At 53.5% G+C, this 18540-nt stretch overlaps 6 protein-coding genes across 6 annotated transcripts; 3 read left to right on the top strand and 3 right to left on the bottom strand.

The window, feature by feature from the left end:
- Positions 1-520: 520 nt before the first annotated feature.
- Triagg1_8553 (uncharacterized protein) lies at positions 521-1122 on the bottom strand (the record flags this gene model as incomplete). Its single annotated transcript, XM_062903412.1, has 3 exons — positions 521-844; positions 918-1058; positions 1120-1122. 3 exons carry the CDS (start codon positions 1120-1122, stop codon positions 521-523), a joined length of 468 nt encoding a protein of 155 aa, XP_062752549.1.
- A 501-nt stretch (positions 1123-1623) lies between these two features.
- On the top strand, positions 1624-3397 carry Triagg1_8552 (uncharacterized protein; the record flags this gene model as incomplete). Its single annotated transcript, XM_062903411.1, has 2 exons — positions 1624-1669; positions 1722-3397. The coding sequence occupies 2 exons, from the start codon at positions 1624-1626 to the stop codon at positions 3395-3397; spliced, it is 1722 nt and encodes a 573-aa protein (XP_062752548.1).
- A 2900-nt stretch (positions 3398-6297) lies between these two features.
- On the top strand, positions 6298-8345 carry Triagg1_8551 (uncharacterized protein; the record flags this gene model as incomplete). Its single annotated transcript, XM_062903410.1, has 3 exons — positions 6298-7243; positions 7318-7659; positions 7735-8345. The coding sequence occupies 3 exons, from the start codon at positions 6298-6300 to the stop codon at positions 8343-8345; spliced, it is 1899 nt and encodes a 632-aa protein (XP_062752547.1).
- A 723-nt stretch (positions 8346-9068) lies between these two features.
- Triagg1_8550 (transcriptional regulator family: Fungal Specific TF) lies at positions 9069-12677 on the bottom strand (the record flags this gene model as incomplete). Its single annotated transcript, XM_062903409.1, has 4 exons — positions 9069-10730; positions 10801-11726; positions 11788-12404; positions 12466-12677. 4 exons carry the CDS (start codon positions 12675-12677, stop codon positions 9069-9071), a joined length of 3417 nt encoding a protein of 1138 aa, XP_062752546.1.
- Positions 12678-13090: 413 nt separating this feature from the next.
- Triagg1_8549 (uncharacterized protein) lies at positions 13091-15175 on the bottom strand (the record flags this gene model as incomplete). The annotated part of the gene is made up of 3 exons (XM_062903408.1): positions 13091-14344; positions 14404-15015; positions 15098-15175. 3 exons carry the CDS (start codon positions 15173-15175, stop codon positions 13091-13093), a joined length of 1944 nt encoding a protein of 647 aa, XP_062752545.1.
- Positions 15176-15681: 506 nt separating this feature from the next.
- On the top strand, positions 15682-17086 carry Triagg1_8548 (uncharacterized protein; the record flags this gene model as incomplete). The annotated part of the gene is made up of 3 exons (XM_062903407.1): positions 15682-15909; positions 15981-16557; positions 16620-17086. 3 exons carry the CDS (start codon positions 15682-15684, stop codon positions 17084-17086), a joined length of 1272 nt encoding a protein of 423 aa, XP_062752544.1.
- Positions 17087-18540: the final 1454 nt, after the last annotated feature.

Below are 18540 nucleotides of genomic sequence, written 5' to 3'. Positions count from 1 at the left end.
ATTGGTTGAATGACCCTATAGAAGGTCACAAAATTTTCATATTTTTATTGATTTCTAACATTATGCCTGATCATTCAACTGCTGATGCCCATTGTGATCGATTGACGGTCTCGTATAAACGCCCTGTTTCTCCATGTATTACCCTAAACCCGACAGCTGTCAACAACAGTAATGCTGATATCCAAAGGTGTGACGGACGCGTGCGTGCCATTGGGTATCAATTGATTTCGTAGATTGACGATTGGCGTATAAAATCTCATTGTCTGGAGAGCTCTCATTGCTGTAGTTGCCCGCCGCTGTTTAACATTGCTTTGAAAAGCTCGTCCTATCCTTCTTCTTATCCAGCCCTGGGTATGACATTCGTACATGATAGCGTTCGTTACTGCCACGGATCTCATCAGTCCCTATCCTGCTTTCTTCCCGCTTTCTTCTTCAACATTCTATTCATTTCGTCATTGTCGTTGTAGCAGTCGCTGTCGTCGCCGCCGCGCCCTTTGTTTAACTGGCCATGCCCTTTTTCCTACTGGCCGCGCCCCCTTCCACGACCTCCTCTGCCTCCGCCACGGCCTCCTCGTCCCCTGTCGCCGCCTCCTCGGCCGCCGTGATCGCCTCTTGACTGGTGGCCGCCACGGCCGCCACGGAAGCCGCCTTGCTGGCCCTTTTGCTGCTCGGTGACCTGGTCGATGATTTCGTCGGGGACGCGGAGGTATTTGATCTGGTGAGCCCCGGAGAGCGTCAGTTGGTGGTCGCGAGGAACCCGGTGGTGCGTGCTAGGGGGGGATGAGAAACGTACATTGTTTCCTTTGACGTAGACTTCTGGGAGGCGCATGAATTTATCCCCTTCCTGTAATTGTATGGCAGGTGTGTTAGAAAAGGAAAGGGAGATGCGTCTTTTGAAAGAGTCGACGGGGACGTACCGGGCTTGTCTGCACCACCTCTTTCAGGGTGAGGTTCATCCATGTATCGCACATGACCAGGTGCCCATTAAGAGTCTCTCCGTTCTTGAGCTCGACGAGCATGGGGTGGCCCTGGGCGGCGTTGAGCAATCCGAGGGGGAGCTGCGGTTGATGCGCATTAGCAGCATTACGAGGAAGCCGGCCAGGGCAAGCAAGGGCGTACCATGATTGGTGATTATGCCTCTATTGGGCAGAGCGCGAGGAAAGTTGTTAATATGCCGTTTTTTCGGTGACAAGGCCTGTTGTCGCGTGAGGAATAAAGAGGGATTGTTGGCTCTATTTTTGGGGACGTGAGGCTGCGAGTTGGAAGCTGGATCTGAATATGTGCTAAGTCAGAAAGCTTTCTGGAGGAACCCCGCCATGTGCATGACCCCGGCTGCACAAAGTACTGCGGTACGTGCTTTGTGTGGACGGGTACCTGACATTGCCAGCGTCGGAAACCTTTCCGCGCCAAACTATTCTTCTGAAAGCCTCAAATCGAACGACACACAGAGCTGGATTTGGTCTCGGGTTGGAGTTGAAGCTGCGTTTTTGCAGTGAGGCGAGAGATGCAGCGCGGCCAATTGCTTTACGACGGGCTATGGCGCTGCTTATGCCCGTCCTTTGACAAACTGGCCCTGCGCACGGCGGTTCATCGACAGAGCTTGCCTTGCACACGATCAGCGGGATGGCGACAGTGTGCTTCCAGGGCTTCCAGGGCAGGGCCAGTGCATGTGCGATGCTACGAAACTGGCTCTAGTTTTGCATCAAGGACTGTGGTATCAGGTCATGGATCTTCTCGGCCAGGCTCTCAGGCAAGCGAGGCGCAACAGAGAGAGGAAACCAAGGATGACAGCCTCACAGATGTCACGCCTAAATCCTGGAGAGCGAGACTTCTTTCTCCCGCGGCACCATCAGAGGAGACACTCAAATCCAGCACAACAGAAGAGATTCTAGCAGCACTTCGAGAGGTGAGGAAATGGACGCCAGCTAGCAGCACCCAAGAAGTAGACCAGCATCTACGGATAGTTCAGCTGGTACAGCATCTCATGCGAGTCGAGAATCAGCCTATTACCCCTTTTATCTACGAGTGTCTCATGGACGCCATGGCTCACCCTCGAGGCTCCGTCGACGGCGTGCGCCGCATCCTGGACGACATGGTCGAGCAGCAGGGGATGAAGCCAACGGCGGAATTATGCAACGCCGCCCTGAGAGCGTTGATGAATCATCCCGACTACGTGTTGCGGATGGAGATTGGAAACATTATGCAAGAGTACTGGTTTCCAACCGACACGCCGGTAAAGCAGGCTGTTGCAATCGGACTGCTGCGAGACGACCAGCACGAGCTGGCGTATGCAAAGCTAACGGAGATGATTGAGCAAGGGGCCAAGGTTGACCACTGGGTCTACGACATTTTCATTCTAGTGTTTGGGAAACTCGGGTTCTTGGACGAAATGCTGCAACTCCTCTATAGACGCAAGAACCTCACCGGCAGCACCGACCCCATGGTCATCAACCTGATATACTACGCGTTGGATGTGTGTAGCCAGGCATATCATCATGCGGGAACTCTCTTTGGCTGGCTCTCGGTGGTGCAAAACCACCTCGTGCAGCCGTCGGATGGCATCATCGACAACGTGCTAGGGACGGCGGCTAGAAACGCAGACGCGCAGCTTGCCACAGAAGCACTGGATATGGTGTCACAGCGAACAAGAGCCCAACCCTACCACTACGAAGCCGTCGTCGAGGCCTTTGCCGGCAGCGGAGACCTGGCGGCAGCAATACGAACCCTCTCCATCATGTCAGAAAACGGCATCAGAATCGGACGTGGTTACACTAGGACGCTGCACAAGGCAGTCCGGAGCCGTCCGGAGCTCTTGGATAACGCCGAGGCAGTGGTGCGGGAGGCAGCCCGTGCCCGTCCTGTGCCTCGCGCGGCCGCAGCTGCGGTAGTTGAATCAACCGCAGAAGCCCACGGCAGCGCCAAAGCGTTATCTCTATACCGAGACCTGCCGACGCTCTGTGACGTGGAGCCGCCTAATGCAAGGATGCTACAGAATCTAATCATCCATAGCGCTGACGAGGCTACGGCTAAGTACTTTGCAAAGGAGTATGCGGACCAGGTTTCAGAAGATGACGATCCGACTCAAAGCACGGCGACTTTTAGTGCTTTGATTACGAAGTGCGCAGAGGTTGGTGAGATGGACTTGGCGTTCCGCTTCGTGAAGCAGGCCGTGGCCGGCGGGGTTACGAAGAGTCGATCTTTTAATTTGAGATGGATCAGCGTCCTGGTCGAGCAGGCGATTACGAGAGAGGACGGTCGGGTCTGGCCTGTGGTGGATTCGCTGCTCAACACGGGCGACGAAGACACGGCCAAGAGCGTGCGCAGGATTCTGCAGCAGAAGAGGATATCGAAACTAGCCTCGCAGTGGAGGGCAAAAAGTCCAACCACGACGCCATGAGATGAGCGCATGTAGATCTAATAAGAACCCCCCCATCGACGGACTGGAACCGCAGTGAAAATCCAGATGATTCCCGGAAGGCATGTCTACGGGCATCCGTTATGTGATGATGATAACCATCGTGTCAACAATAATGATGACCAGCGTGTCAACATCTTTGCGTAGTGAAGGAGCTCGGTCGATTTGATATACGGTTTATCAGCAGAGAATTCCTATTTCCGACCGGAGAAAGGAGACCGCATTTATAAGAAGAAGAAAAGAGCAATTGATAATGACAGATTAGATGGCAGATTAACACCATGTGCCGATATCCTAGCGACATGCGAAAAGTCTCCTGTTGGGCGAGCCCCGGACGAGTCAATGCCCGGATACAGAACTGAGATTATTCCTGATCTGGCAACTGCACGAGGATCTAAAGATGAAAATTCAACAGCTCAGAAGCAGAGCTATCAAGACTATTGTCCCATTGGGGAACAGCTGCAAGGTCCGATGAGTCAACTCAGAAACGAGCCAACCAACCAACCAACCCGGCGTTCGTTCAATGTTACGCCCGGGTGAATCGGGCGGCACGGGAACCGGCGCCTTGGGTTAGGCGACCAGGGTAACAAGAGAAGCAATGCGAATCACGACGATGGGTCCCCCCGAGTCAAAGGATGACAAAGGACGGCGTATCGTCACTCCGAGGTGACTCGCCGACTCACCCAACAGGGCAAGGCGAGCAACGTGGCTCCCCTGCCGCTGGTGAAGTCACTAATCAGAATATTCTGCGAGCCCAGATTGCTCAGAAGATGCTGAACGGCATGGAGCTAGAGCTGAAGGATCGATGAGAGAAAGGACTACGAAAGCGTCACAGGTGGCTGACAAGTCCCATGAGGAATTATTAATGCGTGAGTGGCTGCTGATTGGGCTTGAACGAAGCGGTTTCCGATTGGGCATGGACGGGACGGAGGCTGATTAGCGGGATCTGATGGAGTCGTGATTGGCTGTCTGTTTCGAAGGATGGAAGACGGGAGGAGAGAGACTTGACTGCCACATGTTGGGCCTTTTGACTTTTTGGCGGCTTGTGCTTCTCCTCGCGCGGACAAATGAAGGAGTGCGAAGGCGATGAGAGAACAAGAGGGAGAGAGGGAGAAGAGGGAGGAGGTTGAAAGCAAAGATGACGCCGATCGCAACAGCGTTTGCCGATTTGGGCAAATTAGCGGTCATGATACGAACAAGCTTGAAGTCTCTTTTCTTCTTCCTCTCGTCGGCGAAGTTTACGAGTCGAAGGATCAAACAGAGTTTCGGCGGCTTCGACTGTTGAGCCCGTTTCAAAATCTGACGTGGGAACACGGGGGGCAAGATTGCCTCGGAGTTGAGAGCTGGAATTACGAAACAACGAATAGCCTAACTGGAGCATTTGTCAAGGGACAACTCGCAATCGCCAATCTGACTCTTCTGTTCGTCCATTGTCTTCGTCCAGGGTCGGACGAGGTTGATCTCAGCAATCCGAAGATTCTAGACCGACCCCCAGCACGTCATGCTGCATCTGGCGCGCATCTTGGGCGAATCTGCTTCCGTCGCCTTACTCCGAAGCCAATCTCGCCGCATCATTACTCACCCAATCTATTGCCTCCATCTGCACTAGACTTGGCCACTGCCTAAGCCAGATTGCGCATCAACTTGTTGTCAAGTTCCTCGGAAACGGGACCGCTAGGCCGCGTCTTGACAGGCTGAGTTCTGACCCTCGGGCTTTTCTGAGTCGTTGGTTGGTAAGCCTCGTTGCCCGTTAGACGGAAACCCTTTTTTTTTCTTTTATTCTTTTTTCCCGCTTAGAGATTTGATTTTACTGCAAAATCAATCCCTTGCCTCGACCCAGCCGGCACTTGTTAGTCTCGCCGGTCGGCCAATCAGCCAACTGCTTCACCCCCAGCCCTTTGATCCAATAACGCCTCCAACAGCTCCAAAGGCGAATCTCTCACTCAAATCTCCAGGGCCGAAACGCACTTCGGGCTTAGGAGACACGGTTTGCCAGTTACGGGAAGAGCTATGCCCGCAGCAAACTCCTCACGCCCATCAATCAGCCTCGATGGATCCAATACCTCCGGTGTCCGATCGAATGCCGGCGTTACTAAGCTTAACCCCCCAAAACTCCGTGTCCGATGGTTGAATGCTGGATTGCTAGATTGCTATGTATCGCTGTCCACTATCCTCGGGGCGGCGTCACTCGGCGTGCTCTAAGATGATGCTATGATGCGTGCATGCTTTGTAACATCTCCCACATGCCAAGCAGTGCCGGGGCTGGGCTGGGCTGTTCTGTTCTGCGCTGACCCCCTTGCACAGCTTTAGACTTGCATGGGTTACTGGCGGGATCCATCTTTCGCCTTTTTAACATGGCTAGGGCTGATGGAGCATCCCAAGTCCCAGAGCTATGGAATCCGTGCGAATCTCTCCGGATCTTGCCAACAGCCTCTTACACACGGCCGGATTACAGATCAAAGAGCAGCTGGTGTGGAGCCGCATGGCTTTTACTCAAACTTGCGCAATGGAGTTTGGGAGACACGCAAAGCAAACGGGGGGGGGATATAAGAGGAAAGCTTGTGGCCATTTGCTATCGGGAAGTCAGACTACAAGACATTCCAGAACCTTTGGTTTACTTCTGAGCAGAGAGAGAGAGAGAGGGGCTTGAGATCACACGAAGCAACCTCTTATATCCTCTTATATCCCTGATTGTTTTATTAAACAGCTTGATACAACTCATAATCTACGGTCTTATATATAAACAATCATCAAACTTCGGTGTTTGTCGACAATTAGACGACTAAATCGATTCATATATACATCATAAACCGGAACTTACACACTCATCCACGTTCAATTGCATCGATCATCACAAACACAAGCAATAACCCCCATCTACAATGGCGGACATTATTCGTGACGCCGCCATTGGGCAGCTCATTCGCTGGGTTACAAAGAACCGATATCTCAAATACCCTGAAGAAAGAGATGATTTCACCCTCCCGGAGCCCTGGGTCCAGCTCATGAATGGCGTCCCCCTCACATCTCACAACACATCTACATCAGACGCCTCTACAGCCGCCGAGAATAAAGAGACGGGCGGCATCCTACGCACCCCGTCAAACGGCAGCACCCGCCGAGACGCATCGCCACCCCCGTCTCGGGCCCCCAAGGATGAGGAGCAGCCCGCAGAGCCCCGAACGCGGCATTCAGAGGACCACCACGGCGGCTCGCACGAGCACGTACAGCACTCCGACCTGGGCGACATGACGGCGCGGAGACTCCGCGAGGATGAAGAGCACGAGCTCGAAAGGGTAAAGTCCATCCCCATCGTGCCCCAGACGACAAGGGACGGCGCCATCCTCGTCGACTGGTACTACACAGACGACCCCGACAACCCGTACAACTGGAGCAGAAACAAGCGTCTCGCCATCAACGTCCTCATCTGCCTGTACACGTTCGTCGTCTACACCACGTCGGCCATCTACACCACCTCCGAGGGCGGCATCATGCAGCGCTTCGGCGTCAGCGAGATCAAGGCCACGCTCGGCCTGTCCATCTACGTCCTGGGATACGGCATCGGTCCCCTCATCTTCTCCCCCCTGAGTGAGATCCCGTTGATCGGACGCAACCCCGTCTACATCGTCACCATGTTCCTGTTCGTCATCATCTCCATCCCGACGGCCTTTGCGCCAAACTACCCCGGCCTGATGGTCCTGCGTTTCCTGCAGGGCTTCTTCGGATCGCCGTGTCTGGCGTCTGGCGGTGCTTCTCTCGGTGACATGTACAGCCTGATGGCTCTGCCTTATGCCATGATGTCCTGGGTCGCCGCAGCCTACTGTGGACGTAAGATAATCCCCCCCCCCTCTCCCCCTTGATCCTATCTTGCCTTCTCATAACTGACTTTTCCTTAATTCTAGCTGCCCTGGGCCCTCTCCTCAGTGGTTTCGCTGTCCCCGCCGAGTCCTGGCGCTGGTCTCTCTTCGAGTCCCTCTGGGCCTCCGCCCCAGTCTTCGTCTGCATGTTCCTCTTCCTCCCCGAGACCAGCAGCGCCAACATCCTCCTCCGCCGCGCCCGCCGCCTGCGCAAGCTCACCGGCAACGAGCGCTTCATGTCCCAGAGCGAGATTGACCAGCACAACCTGCACCCGGGCGACATCTTCCTCGACGCCCTGATCAAGCCCCTCGAAATCACCATGAAGGATCCCGCCGTTTTGTTCGTCCAGGTGTACACCGCCATCATCTACGGCATCTACTACTCGTGTAAGTTGTTTTTCTTTCCCCCAATTATACCAAACACCTTTTTACAAATGCTAACTCTTCATCCCCCCCCTACAGTCTTCGAGGTCTTCCCCCTCGTCTACCCCGTCTTCTACGGCATGAACCTCGGCCAAGTCGGCCTCGTCTTCCTCTGCATCCTCGTCTCCTGCATCATCGGCGTCGCCGTCTACACCGCCTACCTCTACTACTACATGAACCCGCGCATCGAAAAGTTCGGCTGGCCCGTCCAGGAAGACCGGCTCATCCCGGCCCTCCCGGCCTCCGTCGGCCCCACCATCGGCCTCTTCCTCTTCGCCTGGACCGCCCGCGCCTCCATCCACTGGATCGTGCCCACCATCGGCATCACCATCTACGGCGCCACCGTCTTCATCGTCATGCAGGCCATCTTCGTCTACATCCCGCTCAGCTACCCCAAGTACGCCGCCAGCCTGTTCGCCGCAAACGACTTCTTCCGGAGCGCGCTCGCTTGCGGCAGCGTCTTGTTCGCGCACCCGCTGTTCCACAATCTCGGCGTTGCAAGGGGCACCAGTCTGCTCGGAGGGCTGAGCGTCATCGGCATCATCGGTATTTGGCTGCTGTACTTTTACGGCGCTAGACTTCGCAAGCTTAGCAAGTTTGCTGAGTCTGGAGAGAGTGATGAGGAGCCTATCACTCAGGAGAAGAATTAGAATGAAAGAGAGAGAAAACAGTTACGAGTCCAGGGGGGACGAAAGTGTCCTGATGAATTATTCCCCTCTTATGTATTGATTGGTTTGCATTTGCTTTGGTTTGGTGCTTTGGGAATAAGAAACTCAACGTTTCTATTGGTTTTAATGAGTTAGATGGGGCATGGTATGGGATAATGGACCATAACAAGGGTTTGGGGAGGCGGTTAAATGGATTTCAGCTAGAATTTTGGACAACATCATCATAGTAATATCATGACAAAGCGAGTTCACACAAAAAAACAATCTTCATAATGGCAGTAATACCATGGCCAGTCTCATTCGTATATCCTCTGCAGCATTTGCATCTCATTATGACATCTCTGCCTGACGGAGGTGATTATTCCCCCTTAGATAAAGGATATGGACAAGTAAAAAGTTTGGAAGCAGCAAAGAGAGGGTAAATCAAACAGTCGAGCATCACAACACCCCAGCTTGATTCAAGCTCCCGCCGAGCGAAAAAGCCAGGCCACGCCAAAGGAACAAGGTAAAGGGGGGGGTGAAGAGCAAATTAAGACTCCATTCGCGCCATGATAACAGTTCCAACTGGGTATAAACCCCCCTCTAAAGGTGTACATAAACCCAAATCCTCTACGCTTGCCTCATTAAAAATCAAATGGAAGAAAAACCCACCTCCTATGCCGACCGCTTTTTTTTTTTTTTGGTGTTTTCGCCACAGAAGCCATCTCATGAATCGCCTGGCATGTTCCAGCTGTAGTTTGACCCGTGCCCAGAAGTCGCCGCAAAGCCAGATCCCGACTGGCTGCCGAAGCCGTACCACGCCTGGTGCTGGGATGGCTGTTGCTGCTGCTGCTGTTGAGACACACGTTGGCGAGTATTCTGCTGCTGTTGCTGTTGCTGCTGTCGTTGATGAATCTGCGATGGGTAAGCCGAATAGCTTCGGTCCTGCTTCGCTGCATTCTGGCTTGGCCTGGGTGTCGAACTCTGTGGTCGGGGGTTGAAGTGCTGCCGGGAATTGCGCGTCAAGTCCGCGTTATTGTTACCAAAGTCTTGGGCTTGCGCATTTCCCCTCGATCCCATGTGGGACGTCTGGCTGGTATGGGAGGTGTTTCGGGACACAGGGTTCGCATAGGAGCCATAAGTATGTGACCCTGCGCGATCTGCAGAGACTGTCGTTGGTGCCTGCATGCTAGCAGCGGCCGTCGTTGTCGTCGTTGCGTGTGAACCGTGGCCATAGTTCGTGTACGAAGTGCTGTTGGTGGCATCTCTCTGGTACGAATATGGTTCGTACGTGATTCTGTCAGTTGAAGCTGCTTCTGGCGCTCGGGTGCTAGAATAACGGTCGTAGCTGTTATACGTTCCAGAGCCAGCCATGCCCGCTGGCGCTTGTAGTCCTTGCCCATGGGCATTTGACTGTTGCTGCTGCTGTTGCTGTTTCGGATCCGACATATTTGGACTCTGAAAGCCGTCTGTTGCTGATGTCTCGTGAACCGCACCTCGTTTCTGGAGTTTGCCCGTCCGAGGGCTGCTCGTGGCTCGTGAAACAGCATTCATTGGCGAAACAGCTCCAGAGCGTTGAAGTGACGCCGCAGCCACATTATGCTGATGAGAATTCTCCAACGCCTGGGGCATCGCCGCAGAACGCCAAGCACTGCTCCGGCCAGACGAGTCTGCTATTCCATAACTGGGTTCCTGGCTCTGCATCGACGTCACAACTGCTGCTACAACCGCTGCGGCCTGAGTCACTGGGTTGCCGCTATTAGACCAGTCCGAAGCTGCTGCCGGGGGATTTAAAGAGCTGTGTCGGTCCTCTTGATTGGCATTCCTCATCGCTGCGTTGCGCCCAGACCCTTTGGCTAATGATTTGGTTGGCTTTTTATGAGCCATTGGCTGTGTAAGCGCCTGCGCCTGCGTCTGGTCCTGCACTTCGGATGCCGGAAGGTTGGGGTAGTACTGGCGTCCGTGAGGCAGGATTAGATCCGACAGTGGCATACTGCTCGGTTGTGAGGGCTGCGAAGGGCCTGCTTCGGAAACTTCCGTGTGTGTGTGGTGGAAATAGTTGTGCGAGACGTGACTTTGTTCCCAGTCAGTAGCAGTGGCAGCCATGTTGTTAGGCAGCACATCTCCAATTGGCATTTGGTGGTGTACAGAGTTGTCGGACAGCTCAGGGTAGCCCTCCGCATCTTCATGAAGCTGCTGATCTTCTGGTGGTGTTTCATCATGTAATTCGGCCTCAGCATCATCCTCTTCATTCTCATCCTGCCCATCTTGCTCATCTTCTGTGGTGATGATGGCGTTGGACTTTACTTTCTTTGGCTTGGGGGCGGCATATTCGCAAATCAAACCCGCCTCACGGCACCCGCTGCATATTGGCGTTTCTCTCGGACACTAAATGTACACCGTTAGCATCAAACAAATCTATTGAACCACATAAGAAAGGTGTTCCTTGTTGTCTTACTTTGACTCTGCGCTGTTTACACTGGGCACAGGCATTTCTCGACTTGCCCGTCCCCTTTCTTCGTCTCGTTTTCTTGACACTTCCGACGTCTTCTAAGCCTGCGTCTGCTTCTTCGCCCTCGCCATCCGCCGCCTGGTTCTTCCTTCGACTCTTCTTGTTTGTGGGGGTGGACGTTTGTAGCACCAGTTCATTAGTAGTGACCGGGCCAGATGAGCTTCCCTGTATGTTACTCTGGGTCGCAGGGGTAGATGATGGGTTTGAGGTTGAAGGCGGAGCAGAGCCCTCCTTGTTGCCGGGATGTACAATGCGAAGACGCTCTGCGCCATACTTAACCAGCATATTAAGCGACTCCTTCTGTAGCTCCGGGGATTGATTTGCAAAAATGTTGAACTGCTCTGGGGAAAGAGAGTCTGGGTCAACACCAGCACCCTGAAGCATGACCATGGCGACATTTCTACGTCGCTTCGCTTCCTCGGGCGAAACGTTGATGGTGAGCAGCCCTGCGGCGGAGTTTTGTGCAGCTGCTGTCGCATCCTGAGCATGCTGCTGCCGGCTGGTTGAGCTGCTGCTCCCTTCCTCTAACTGAAGTTGGCCAGCCTCAACGGCGGCAGCCTCCTGAGAATCGAGGAGTACAACTTGTTCACCTGAGGCCCCAGTATCGCCAGTTTTCCTCTTTCTTTTCCTCGACTTGCCGCCTTCACCTCCCGGCGTTTTGTCGGCATCCCTCTTCCTCCTCGATGAACTTGGCGTCTTAGGCTGTTTGTCTACCGTAGGGAGAGGGCGTCGTGGAGGCGGGGGCTTGAACAAAGTCGCGAGTTGGGCGACTGTGCGGTGGAGCGGGATGTGGTCATAGTCAATGAATATAGCTCTACTATTTCGAGAAAAGGATATGATGAGCGATCCTCGACAGTCAAAGGCAGGCCGGCCTAAGGCCATGTTAGCACAGAAAGAAAGTTTGCCAGGACGAATTGGGGATCAGGTGCTCACTTGCTAACAGAGGATCAATCTCTCTCTGTGAGTATTCGGCAACCGGCGGCTTGACCTGGGCCTTGTGCTGCCGCTGCCAGTGCTGCATAGAGTTCTTGCAGACATACGAAAAGACCCAGTCCTGCGTTGCTCGCGATACCTCCCGCACCGCCCATTCACTTCCATCGACCTGGCCAACGGCAGCCACGAGGTGGTTGGCAATGGACTTTTGTAACACTGGATCGTCGGCCGGCTGGTTCAGCAGAGCGTCGCTGACGCGCACCACACGGCCCGTCCGCTCGCCGCCTGGGTCCGTAGACACGCCCGTCGACCGAGCTCCTCCCAGCGACGGATCCAGCCTGCTCAGCCCGTCCAGCGCATGATGATCGCCCTCCGGCACTGGAAGGGTCAACTGGGTGGCTGCTGCGAGGTCCAGCCTTGTCGCAACACGCTCCGCCCGAGTCTCGCTGACCTTGCCGCTGAAAACATCGCGGAGCTGTGACTGCAATTCCTCAATGGAGGCATGCGGCTGGCTGTCGAGCCTGCTGGGCTCCTCGTCTCGGAAGTTGAAGCTGGCGAGGAAGTCCATGGACCGTCTGCCCGCGGCCGTTTGCGTGGGCGATTGCGCGCTGCAGAGGCTATGCGGGAACTTGGCCGAGTCCGAGTCGAGCTCGTGGTGCAGAGACGGGATACTCGTACGTGGACAGTGGTTCGGTGACGGTGACGGTGACGGTGACGGTGACGGTGAGAGCGGATTCGCTGGTGGTGACCATTGCGGAATTGTTGATGGTGGATTGCGGATTTGCGATCCTAGACCTGGCAGAAAAGAACTGCTGGGGGTGCGAGTTTGGGTGAGGGGCGTGAGCCCAGCGCCAACGCGTCAGGGCTTCCTTCGCGTACTCCTTCCTCATGCTGATGCTGATGCCATATCCGGTCAACTATCGTCATACCATTGCATTCATTCGTATTTGCATCGTCAGCAATTGATAATTCATCATGAGTAGTTGTTGATTCATCTTATTCTTCTTCTGTGCTGTATTTACATTGCTTAGATACGAGTATCTACCTTGTACTTTCATCGTATACAACCACCAAGTGGCGACGGCATCACCTCTGATTGGTTGGTACCTTAGTGCCCAGCAGTACCTACCAAGGTACTCACATAAACATGGCCGCAGAGTGCCAAGTGAAGAGTCCATGTAAGTGAATCATAGTAACATCAAGCAACATCCCGTCCTTTAGTACTTCTCAACCCCCGGCTCATAGTGGTACATTTCATTATCACAATACACGAAAACAAAAAGAAAGAAAGAACCAGGAAAACTCAGCTGTTTTCCTCAACCCATTGCTCTATCCGCTCCAACAAATCGGCCTTCTTGCCGCTCGTGCTGAGACCCCGGGCGCCGGCAACATCCTTTAGCTGCACCACTGTCATTTTCTTGATGCCTTCGCTCTCGACAGCAGCCTTGAGCTGTGCCATGCTGAATGTGGATACGCTTGGTCGCTCTGAAGCCGGCTTTCGCTGTTTTGCAGGGCGGTCGGAGGTGTCATCTTCCGGCTCTCGCTTCAAAGACCTGGATGTTGCGGCTCTGGCGGCCTCGTCGTTCAGCGTCTCGGCCCAGTCTTCCAGATAACCCCCAGCACGCTTGCTTATGGCCTTATTCTTCGGCTCCGTCAAGTCTTCCAGCTTGTCCGGTACCTCCTCGTCCAAGGCCAGGGTCTGCAGGATTTTGTAGTGCCACTGAAGGGCCGGATTTGGATATTTCAACGGGTTATATATACCCTTGGGGAGATTGAGTTGCTGCACAACGATTCTCATTTTAGTCTTTAGATCCTCTGAGCAGTCAATCCTGCGTTCGGCGCTGATCTCTCGCAGGTCATCTGCGGCAGGGAGAGGATAAAGCCACAGGCCCGCGGGAAGATATGGAGTCCCAGAAGTTTCGTCAGATTGCTCCCTCGAAGGAATGAGAGCAGCAAGTATAGGCTGTGCGTTGGACCGAAGAACGCACCAGGCGAGGCCAATCTTGTCGTCCCTGAGCAGTTTCTGCCAAAGGGCTGAGAATACACGGGATGACCCGATATAATCCTCTTCGCTTGGGAAGATGAAGGTAGATTTCTTCACGCTTGCCCAGACAGGCAACATGTCGCGCTTCTTGAATCCGATAATCCGAATGATTGGCGAGCCAAAATCCCTGAGGTTCTTCTGTTCTTCGGGTGTGAAGTATACATACTCGCCACCAAACTTGTAGGCCTTCTTGATTTCTTGTTTTTCGACAGTCCTTGCGGAGTCCTCCGCGATTCTTGTTGTCTCGCCTGTTGCAATTTGGGCCTTTTCGCCGTCAAGCCAGATGTAGCACGTTCTCGCCGGTGCTTGTCGTTGCACAATGTTGTAGCCCTTGACGGTTATCCGGAGTCCAGGCGCGATTTCAAAGGGCAGATGAAATAGTGCTCGTTTGGGCGCCTGTTTGGAGTTGATGTTTGAGATGAGCGAGTTTAGAAGAGACAATCCATCTCCAGATTTGGATGTTCGGACTTCTGTGCCATTGGCCTCTGCACTGGGATCACGATAAACAATGTCCTTGGCATTTTGTCAGCTGCATGGGCAAAGGAAGTCAAAACAAAAATGAGAAAACATACATCGTAAAACTTGCCAAGGTCAAACTTTGACTCGCCTCTTGTGATTGGGAATAAGTCGATTGTGATGCCCAAGTCATACAGATCCTTTGCTCGCACAGCAGCAGCAGATCTCGCCGCCTTGTCTGATGCATGTGGGTCATCATTGTCGGTCACGATGAACAGCCGCCGACTGCCAAAGTTGGCAGCCTTTGTGGTGAATATCTGGTTGGCGCAAAAGAGCACGTTTGACATGGAAACAACATCAGTGGTGACCGGCTTCAGCACCTCGTCTTCGTCCTCTTCGTCCTCAACCAGCGCCTTCAGTGCCTTGACGTCGTCGGCCGCGGGAACATCGAGGTCAGTGAAGAGATAGCAATTCGGGTATCCTAGCCCGCCGCGGCCATCTTTCTCCTCTCGAAACTTGGTCTTTTCCGTGCCGAAAAGAAGGATTCCCATCATATCTTTGGGATTGGCAATGATGCGCTGCTCCATCAGGTGGTGGGCACACTTGAGCGCAGCTTGAACCGGACTGTCCCGATCCACCTTCTTAGAGCCAGAGGTTGGAGGGGGTTCAAGCATTGAAGGGCTGACTTCAACGGCCAGCAGCACCGCATCTTTCTGCGCCTTGAAGTTCTAGGCGAGACAGTGTCAGAGAGGCAACTTCAGTGTCCAGCTAGTTAGATATCAGCAGTAGGGGTCAGTCGCTGTGACTTACAGACTCGTCAAGCTCCTGCTCTCCTTCGTCATCCTCATCATTCTCCTCCCTCCGCCAATCCCGCTGTTTGTCTGCCATTTCCGATCGAACGAAAGCAATAGAATTGACTTGTTTTTTATTGTTTTCTTTCTGTTCTTCTCTTCCTCACATTCACCAAGTAAGACACTCAGCCATTCATATTAAAGACAGTGAGAGCCAGGCAACCACGCGGGTCAAAGTGGATGCCGCCGAACAACTCTCAGGCAAACGCGACGAGCCTAGGCAGAATGCGACAGGGATCCGCGAAGTCACGTGCAGCTCATCCGAATTGCCGACAGCCTTATTGGTGGACGCTTGCTCGGGCCCTGCTAGAGGGGTACTTGTTGCCGAGCATATACCGAGTCGATCTGCCGCCCAAGTCCCAAGTAGCATGGGTAGCGCCTTAACGGGACGTCATTCCATCGCTCGATTGCCACTCTCGGAGCTTGCATCAGTGATCTCGGCGCATCGGTGTCTGACATTGTTCGACGGGTATTCAATTCTTTTATTCTTCCCGCAATGCCCCGAATTCTCTCTCCTTAACCACCCAATCTTTGCATCTCAACATGGCGTTAAGGCTTACTACACAGCAATTCTCCAAGGGATTGTCAAGGAGAGCGGCAGCTCCTCTTGGCCTCTCGCAGCTCGCCAACCACGCCAGACATCTGGCCACGCCGGTGCATCCTGTGACGCAAGATGCAACTGGCTCCAAGGGACCAACAGCCATGGTCTTTCTCAACATGGGCGGACCGTCGACGCTGAACGAGGTTGGAGACTTTTTAAGTCGACTTTTTGTATGTATAATTGGATCCAATGCGCTCTTCAATACCAATGCGCTCGCTAATCGCAAGGCGGAATATGCTAGGCTGATGGGGACCTGATTCCCTTGGGCAGACTTCAATCATACATCGGGCCATTGATCTCGGCACGAAGGACACCAAAGATCCAAAAGCAGTACGACGCCATCGGAGGCGGCTCCCCGATTCGAAAATGGTCAGAATACCAGAGCGAGGAAATGTGCAAGATCCTGGACAAGATCTGTCCCGAGACGGCGCCGCACAAGCCGTACGTCGCTTTCCGCTATGCGGACCCATTGACCGAGGAGATGTATCACAAGCTGTTGGCCGACGGCTTTGGAAACGGAAAAGGTGGCAGAGCGGTCGCATTCACCCAATATCCGCAGTACTCTTGTTCCACAACTGGTAGCAGCCTTAACGAGCTATGGAAGTGGCGGCATAGATTGGAGGGCAAGAAGGCGTCGGAAACTGGCAATGGTACCATTACTTGGAGCGTTATTGACCGATGGCCCACTCATCCCGGCCTTGTGGAAGCTTTTGCTCAGAACATTGAGGCAAAGCTAGCCGAATACCCCGAGGAGCGGAGGCGCAATGCTGTTCTCCTCTTTTCAGCACACAGTTTGCCCATGGATGTTGTCAACAGAGGTATGACCTGTGCTTACGTCCCTTTTTTCCGTCGCCTTTCTCAAGCTTACCTATCAAACAAGGCGATCCGTACCCGGGCGAAGTTGCTGCCACCGTTCAAGCCGTGATGCAGCGGCTCAAGTTTTCTAACCCTTACAGATTATGCTGGCAGTCGCAAGTCGGTCCGAAGGCTTGGCTGGGACCTCAGACTTCTCACACAGTGGAGAATTATATCGAAAAGGGCCAAAAAGACCTGGTTCTTATCCCAATCGCATTCACCTCTGATCACATTGAAACGCTGTACGAGCTCGACATTGAGGTCATTGGTGAGAGTGGGCACACGGATACTGTCAAGCGGGTGGACAGCCTGAACGGCAGCCCCGTCTTCATCCAGGCGCTCGCCGACCTCGCAAAGTCTCACCTTCTTTCCGGCCAGGCGTGCTCCCAGCAAATGGGCCTGCGGTGTCCCGCATGCAAGAGTGAGAGATGTGCCGAATCTAAGAAATTCTTTGCCAGCCAGCAAGCTGCTGTTTCAGCCGCTTCAGCTTAAGATGACGACGACGAACATGAGGAAATGGACATGCTTGGAGAGGTTCCGGTAGGGCATGGTATCTGCAATATAGTTCGGAAGCATGATTACTTGAACTCGTATATACAAAAGCAGCATCTCGGCATCGGCTAGATAGGGCTGAGTGGCGGGAGACTCTGGACCGCACATACGTGGATAGACTAAAACTGGCACTCACCATTACATAAACGCCACAACAGGCCTCCCTCGGAACGGATCGTGCGGGCTCCAGAAGCTATCACAAGCTGGGGAGAGGGCAGACAAGGCTCGGCTATCGCGAACTTGGGGAGCCCATGCCTCAACGTCTGTGTGGCCCTGATCCAGACCCACACAGAGCTCCGTATGGACATGTATTACCTCGTATATGAGCAAATCAGTAGTATTTGATATACCTTGCGAAGAGATTTCCGTGGCAATAGGTGGTGCAAGGACGATTCAACGTAGGTAGGTTGCCGTCCAAGGGTGGACTTTGCGGCATACGAGTAGCTGCAATGGACGGACGGAATGAAGCAGAACGTCAGGCTAGCCCATCGTGTTGCGGTGGTTGGTCTCGCTGACGTTTAGCTGCAGATGGAGGGCTAGAATACGATGCCGCCCCTCCGCATCGCCGGCCAGTCATGATGAGCCACGGCCATGTCGAGAATGTTCGTGTGATGCCACCTGTTGATCTGCTTTTTATAGAACTGTGTCTCCGAAGCGGAACGACCATGGAGTCAAATGAAGGCAGTTGGGAGGCGGTGCGCTTATATACTCGTACTGATAAGCTTCAAGAAATGATGTTTACTGCTCGTCTCACAGATAATCCACATGTTGCTCCATCCGAGTACGTACAGTAAGCAGTCAAAGGGCCGTCATGAAGAACCACTTTCTCTTGTCCATCATGTGGGGGTTGGCATCCATTGTTTGTCGCGTGGGGCGTTCCCAGACAGCTCTAATATTGCGTGTCGATCATGTGTGTCTCACCACAAAGAGTCAAGTTACGAGTAACCGACGAACTATTTCTAGTATATGTGTCATGCACTCCGTCAGCCACAGTCAATACTGTATATTTTATCAGTGAAGTAATGGGTAATATACGAGATCCGTCCGCGTCTTATCCTATCAAATGCCTGCTGCAGCTTTGGTGTTAGTCCATGTACGTACAATATCCCCTACATTTTTGAACAAGGCCACCTTGTGGATCAGTGCTCGAGTGGGCTCTCGACAGCAGATTCAGGTGCTGCAGAATCCATAGATGGCCAATCTTAAAAAATACAGATCTCAGTATAAACACTCTCCAGCTTCTATCCCCAACTTGCCGGGTGATACTGGCTCATCACGGCTGATGGGACGATTTACCCTACAATTCCGAAATAGGCAACACTCTGCCCCCTTCGTGTTATTAGGCACCGCGTCGGATATTAGCCTCTGCAAGGATGTAGGCAGTTCCCGGCAGG

This window comes from Trichoderma aggressivum (assembly GCF_033847375.1).
Source record: "Trichoderma aggressivum f. europaeum strain CBS 100526 chromosome Unknown scaffold_042, whole genome shotgun sequence".
In the NCBI taxonomy this organism is placed as follows: Eukaryota; Fungi; Ascomycota; class Sordariomycetes; order Hypocreales; family Hypocreaceae; genus Trichoderma; species Trichoderma aggressivum.
The sequence above is the reverse complement of the archived record's forward strand: the minus strand, read 5'-3'. Positions and strand labels throughout refer to the sequence as shown.